General features: G+C 41.0%; 1 protein-coding gene across 1 annotated transcript; it reads right to left on the bottom strand.

Moving 5' to 3' along the window:
* Positions 1 to 2,912: 2,912 nt before the first annotated feature.
* LOC114825079 (uncharacterized) lies at positions 2,913 to 3,669 on the bottom strand. The gene is made up of 2 exons (XM_029103417.2): positions 3,445 to 3,669; positions 2,913 to 3,392 (listed from the first exon to the last, which is right to left on the bottom strand). The coding sequence occupies exons 1-2, from the start codon at positions 3,667 to 3,669 to the stop codon at positions 2,913 to 2,915; spliced, it is 705 nt and encodes a 234-aa protein (XP_028959250.2).
* Between the last annotated feature and the right edge of the window lie 3,187 nt (positions 3,670 to 6,856).

Below are 6,856 nucleotides of genomic sequence, written 5' to 3' on the forward strand. Positions count from 1 at the left end.
ACACTGAACACTAAGAGCCAGAGAATCCTTAACAGCCAACTCATCAGACCGTTTGGAAAGTAGTCTATTATCTTTGGGAGTGAGAAGGTTCCTGGCCACCACCGCAGCGGTCATATCATTCTTCATCACAGAATCCCCAACGGTAAGAGGACCAGTAGGGGATATGAAGGATGGGCGCCATATGTTGTCTGGAGAAGGCGTGGCTGTCTCTTCTCCAAGGTTCAAGTCAAAACGACGGTCGGAGAGGCCAGACATTTTCAAAGGTGTTGAAGAGGGAAGAGGTCAGACAAATCAAGATCTTAGAAGTGCAAGAAGGGAGCTTCTACTGGTGGAGATTCAAGTGTGCTGTGGAACTTAATGCCAACCTCTATAAAAATCTGCACTTAACGGAGCTTCAGGAATCGAAGAGGCGTTTGCTTTCTCGAAAGCTAAGCTGCTCAGAGACCACGATGGCCGATCTCAGAAATCGAAGAAGCACCTTCTTTTTCAGCCTCGTCAGCACCTGTCACATGCACACTCAGCTTTCCGGAAATTACGGGCAATCTGTCGAAGATTTCTGGTGAAGTAGAAAGCACGTGAATCTTACTGTTCAATCACCTCTCTCCACACGCACCATCAACTCCTCGGGTACCACATATAACTTTGTCAAAGATCTCTGACAAAGTTTAGGCACGAGAATTTCAAAGTTCCAGCTACCCTACTATTACCCACAAGGGTAAAGGAACAGAACCACTGCTTGACAACTGGAAAGTCCCTATGTGTGTCGACCTCCGTGTTCTGTGGCAAGACAGGCTGGCAAGAACGTCCAACCTTTACTCACATTCGAGAAAAGACTCCCAACATAATTACTTTCTCAAAAACCGAAGCGGCACCGCTTTCCGAATCTCGAGAGCCAGATCCCCGACGGGATTGCTTGTTCGAAAACCGAAGAGGCATAGCTCTCAGAACTTCGAGAGCCAGATTTCCTTAGATAAAGCTTGTCTGTAATCTTCACACGCAACATCAGCTTTCCAGATACCACATACCATTTTTTCAAAGTGCTCTGACAAAGTTAAAACACGTGAAGTGGCAGCTCCAACTACATTGCTGTGACCAAGAAGGGTAAAGGAATAGCATTACTACTTGTTATTAGGAAATCCCTATATACATCGACCTCCCTCCTCAATGGACAGGCAAACCTGCAAAAATGCTCAACCCTTTCTCGCATTCGAGAATGCACCCTCAACATAACCTCTCGAAATACTCAGCTTTATTTCCCCTCGATAATACCTCAGCAAATAAGCCACACCAAGAACAAGAGTATCTCATATCATCAGGGTCGAAAGCAAGAGTATCCCATATCATGCTTTCTCCATGTCCTTGTCTTCGTCCTTGTCCACAACTGCAGGACAAAGAGAAAGAGAGCAGTCAGTCGGAACCTGAAATCAAACCTCCAATCTGGAACTGACTGCCTGAGACCTTTGCTTGGTTGCTTACTTAGCATTGCTCTCGAGAACTCATCATCAACTACTGTCAAGGTCATGAATTCCACCGGCACATACCTCATGACAGTTGATCAGATATTGGCTCTTTACACTGAAGCTGCCAAGCGTGGATGAGTCACTATGAAGGAATGTTCTGAAGGACCATTTAAATGCAAAGGTTGCACACCACTTCTGCCATGCAAAAGATTGAAGCAGAAGGTTCAACGGTGAGCTGAAACAGATCACTACAGCATGACACCTTTCCATACCACATTCATTATTCCGTCAACAGCAAAAGTATCCCATATCATCAAGGTCGAACGTACTCTAGATTTGATGGACTTGTTTTGACCCTCAAATTCTTGAGTCGGCCTTATACTCTGAAGGGAACCAGAAAACCCTCCAGCACAGTTCAAGAATAAGCCTGTGGAAAGTTACTTCTTCAAAAGCAAAAGTATCTCATATCATCTCTTCTCCATTTGCTTCTCCTTATCCTGGCAGCTGAATGAGAGACAAGGAGAAGGAGAACAATCAACCGGAAGCCAAAGTCGAACCTCCAATCCTGGGTTGCTTGCTTGGAAGTTTGACTGCTTACCTTGTTTGTCACCTCTTTCGGCAGATCTCCTAGCTCGGCGACTTGGGGGATTTCTACTATAGGGTTTGTATCACACTTGACCAAGCCTGAAACTACAAGTAAGCTTCAAGTGAAATTGATACATTACCTTGTGCATCTTCATCGGTTAAAGATACCACCCATGGATGGAGGAAAAGTACTTCCAGAGAAGATGCCACATCTACATATGAGATAGATAAGGCACGTGAAAATGATACCACACTTCAGTACTTAGAAGTTTCGTGATTACTCAATGGCTTGGATCTTGCAAGTCCCCAACCGAGGAGCTTCCCTCACTCAGGAACTTAGGGGAGCACTGTTTGTACCATACTTGACCAATCCCGAAACTACTGAGCACCGGTCAACGTTATACCATCAAGGACCCAGAAGAGCTTCCTTTCAACCAGGAGGTCAATCACAATGTGACACGTGTCGACATCAGAAGCCAATCACAGCTCGACACGTGTCAACATCAGAAGCCAATCACAACACGACACGTGTCAATGTTAGAACAAAACTAGAAACTCTCTTCTATAAATAGGGATCATTCTCCCACAATAATCTCTAATGTCATTTTGTACTAAACTATTCACTAGAACTCACAAAATGAGAGCTTGAACCTATGTATTTTTGTAAACCCTTCACAATTAATGAGAACTCCTCTACTCCGTGGACGTAGCCGATCTGGGTGAACCACGTACATCTTGTGTTTGCTTCCCTGTCCCTATTCATTTACGTACTTATCTTCACAAGTGATCGAAGCAACCAAGCGAAGGTCACAAACTTGACACTTTTTGTTGTACCAAAGTCCTCGCTGATTTTGTGCATCAACAGTATTAATTTCGGGACAGTCTCATACATCTGTTAATCAAATTGTTAACTCTGCTGTTAACTAATAACGTGGCACCCATGTGGACAATGACTGGACGCCACGTGTCATTAAGGGTCCATGTGGAAAAAAAAAAAACAGAACCCCCATTCTTCTCATGCGCAGACAATATCATTTCGACTTTCTTAGCCTTCCCCTTTACTTTCTCCGCTGTCTTTTGAATCTTAGTGCTGCTCTTCCCATCCGCCGCCGATCCATGGCTCAACTTTGGGCTCGCCGCCGACTTAGGGTTCAGGAACACAAAAACGTCTTTGTTGTCGCTGTTGCTTCGGAGCTTCAAGTCTCTGACTCTCCACAACTTCAAAGATCTCGTGGAATTGCTCTTGTTACGGAGCTCCAGCACCGCCTCCACCGGCTTCTTTGACCACTCGCCGTACATTCCTTCCGGGACTCCTTTGAGCTTGTCCAACTCGGATGCCGACGACGACTATGAAGAAAGGCTTCTTCAACGGTGGCCTTAGAGACGAGGATAGAGTTGCAGACGAGGCCGCTCTGGCTCTGGAAGCATCGCCGTCGTCAGCTTCGGCGAAGAGAAGATCTTGGTTGAAAATCAGAAATACCAGTTGGATCTGGTCGTTTTGTAATATATCATCCGCGAAAATCGGTGAACCATCGACGTTCGTGGGTGTGAAAGAGAAATTGTTTTCGTTTTTGCTCTCGCATTCGCCCCCGTCGTCCACACTTTGAGCTTTTTTATCTTCCATTTCTGGCTTCCTAGTGTCCTCGAATTTAAAATCGCCGTTGGAACCGACGATTTGGAGCTGGGAGTTGAAATTCGCAAAGAGCTGCGCTTATTTGGGTTTTGCGACGGTGAAAAATGGTGATTCGATTCTTGATTTGTTTTGGTGCGCTGGTGGTTATGTTGGAAGAGATGGAGGGTTGGGTGGAAGGGGCCGAAGGTTCTGATGTGGGAGTTCAGGAGGTTGAAGGCGGCGATGGAAGAGCTGAGGGGGGATCTAGAGAGGAATGGACCACAAAGGGTGGTGGAGTTAGAGAATGAGGGCGACAACGGGATTTTTGGGATGGGAGAAGGGGGTGGGCTCGAGTGGCGACGACAAGATTTTTGGGAAGGATGATGGGGGATGGGAAAAGGTGGGATGGAGGCGCAATGGGGAGGGAAGTGCTTACAGGTGATCGGGGTGGGCACGGGGGGATTTGGGGAAGACGATTTGGGTTTTGCTTTTTTTTTTTTTTTTTTTAATTAATTTTTTTATAACTTTTCTTTAAATAATTATTTTTTTGAATTTTTAATTTCCACGTGGACCCTTTAATGACATGTGGCATCTAGTCATTGTCCACATAGGCACCACATCATCAGTTAATGGCAGAGTTAACAGTTTGACTAACGGATCTATGAGACTGTCCGAAAATTAATACTTTAGGTATGAATCTGGGACGAAAAAAACTTCATGTACCAAATATTGAAAACCACAAAACTTGAAGGTAGTAAACTGATATTTACACTAATCTTTAATATTCTACCCTTCAACAGAATGGGTGGGCTACTGATCTTGGGAAGTAGGGGGCATTCACATCAAATAGATTTGCAGCTTGTAGAAGACCAATTGGGGATTGCAGAGGACTTCAAAACTGCAGGATTCCTGGTGATTGCAGAGGAGAAGGGAAGGAGAAGACGCGTTGAACATATGAATTGATTTCTGGCCACACGATTTATTACGAACCGCCAAAATGTTTTGATCTCGCGGATCCAGATATAATTGATCCGGAAAAGATCTTAGTCCAATGAAAAGACCATAATTGACTGACAATGGCAATTACGCAAGCTGATGCAGTGCTACAAAAGCACAAATATGTGTTCTTTGTAGACTCTAGTAGCAGTATATGTCATTGGTGTTCGCATCATGACCTATATGTGCAACTTTGGACTTTCCAATATAAAAAACACTTCCAAAGGGTGAAGAGTAGGACCCTCATCAAACTGCCAAACTATTTGCTAAGGGATGTGCTATCCACACACTTCTTTTTACTTCTCACACATCCCTTGTTAATTTATGTCCGTTGATTTTCTTTAATTCATTCGATCAGACGGTCGAAAACTAAAAAGGTGTGGGAGATGTAAAAAGAGGTGTGTGGATATCACACCCCTTTGCCAATTGATGGCCTTATCTAACGGACGTTAAGTGTTGAATGGATATTTTTAATTTAAGAAATAATTTTCGCATTCCATTTTCTACTTTATGGCACACACTATTGTTTTTTTTATAGATTTTTTTAGTTAAAATGGTCCATGAGATTGTTATAACTTCTTACTTTGGATTTTGATATTTAAAATCGATATAAAGCTGTCCATAAGATTAGTCACCATCCATCATTTTGAACCTTCTATGAAAAATTTTCATTAAATTGATTACACCATCGGTTCAAGTGAAGGTGTTGATTGACAAAAATATCCTCAACATAACAAAAAATTCTCACAGAAGTACCAAAATGATTGACGGTGGTATGTGGACAATCTTGGAGACCACTTTTATTATCGATTTTAAATATCGTAGACCAAAGTGATGATTTATGTCAATCTCAATGATCATTTTGGATAAAAAAAAAAACATTATTTTTTTTCTTTTTATTTCATCTTTGATTTTTTTTTCAATGTAAAGGAAATAAACTAGTGTGCACCGGAGAGAGGGACTTCCATTGAATAGTTACACGATCACAATGACATTTTAGACTAATAACTCAATGTTGTGTGTGTGTTTTTCTTCACATGAAATTGTATTACTATTGGCCTGAAATGTCTCCGGCAACCTCATATCCATTTCGTGACATGTCACCTCACATAACTCAACCTCGCATAAAAATTTATGAATAGAGATGCAAAAGAAGGATAGAAACATCTCTTCCCCTACTTAAAAAGAGGTATGAAGAAATACCAGTGCTATATACACTCGGTGCATGGAAGTTTTCCAAATGGCCCATCTAGCTTTAGCACTAAAAGATTGTTTATAAGCTATTGATTTAAAGGAAAACTGATGAAAATGACTTAAAAACTTTGCGTATGAACGATGATTGATTTAAAGGGTAAAATGAATAGTATCATAATTGATTTTTTAGTGTAAAAATATGATTTTTCGTTAAAGTGAACAATATCATGAGTTTTTCATTAAAGTTCTCTTGATTTAATGATATTTCTTTTATAACGTTCAATCCGACTTGACCCTACCACTTATCAAACATGTGCTTATAATTTATGCAGTGGGGTACATTTCAAAAAGGGTCTAACAACTGACTGGGTCTGGACCGCACTGAAAGAGGATGGTTGATGTAGACATTTAGGTCCAAATGTTGTATAAGATTTTTCAAAAAAAAAACAAAAAAAAATGGTGTATAAGCTTTGTCGCATCCAGTATGCGACGTCTCCTTGGAATCATACTATATTTCCAACTCATTATCGCAGAACATTCACATTCTGAAATGAATAGAAATCTTCGAGAAGTACCACTTGATCAATCAATATGTGCAGCACTTCTTCTGAATTTTCTTGTATAAGTGTTAATTTTGTGCTAGTTTATCTATTCTGTACATTAAGTTTTCATGTTATATTGAAAGAGAATCGAAAACTTGATCTAAACTAATTTAATTTTAAACAATTTATCTACTTATCCTCATCACTTGGGTTAGTGTTAAAACCCTTCTACGTCTTTCTCAATTGCATAATAAAAGTAACTTTCTATTACACAAATGACTTCTTTTACAATGACTCATTTTCTTTACACTTACTATTTATAGTAGCAGATAACAAGACTTACTATCAAGGAGTCCAATATATAACAACCAAATGACCTTCAAAACCCTAATTGGTTAGTTACAAACAGTAAGTAATCAATATTACAAAACTGCCACATTATGATGATGCCAAGTGGCATCATTACT

This window comes from Malus domestica, chromosome 05 (assembly GCF_042453785.1).
Source record: "Malus domestica chromosome 05, GDT2T_hap1".
NCBI lineage: Eukaryota > Viridiplantae > Streptophyta > Magnoliopsida > Rosales > Rosaceae > Malus > Malus domestica.

Excerpts from the sequence above, each read along its gene's own strand:
- LOC114825079 (XM_029103417.2), bottom strand. The coding sequence starts at position 3,669 with ATGGAAGATAAAAAAGCTCAAAGTGTGGACGACGGGGGCGAATGCGAG. Across the intron at positions 3,393-3,444 it reads GAGCCAGAGCGGCCTCGTCT|TCGTCGTCGGCATCCGAGTT; the intron begins GCAACTCTATCC and ends CTTTCTTCATAG.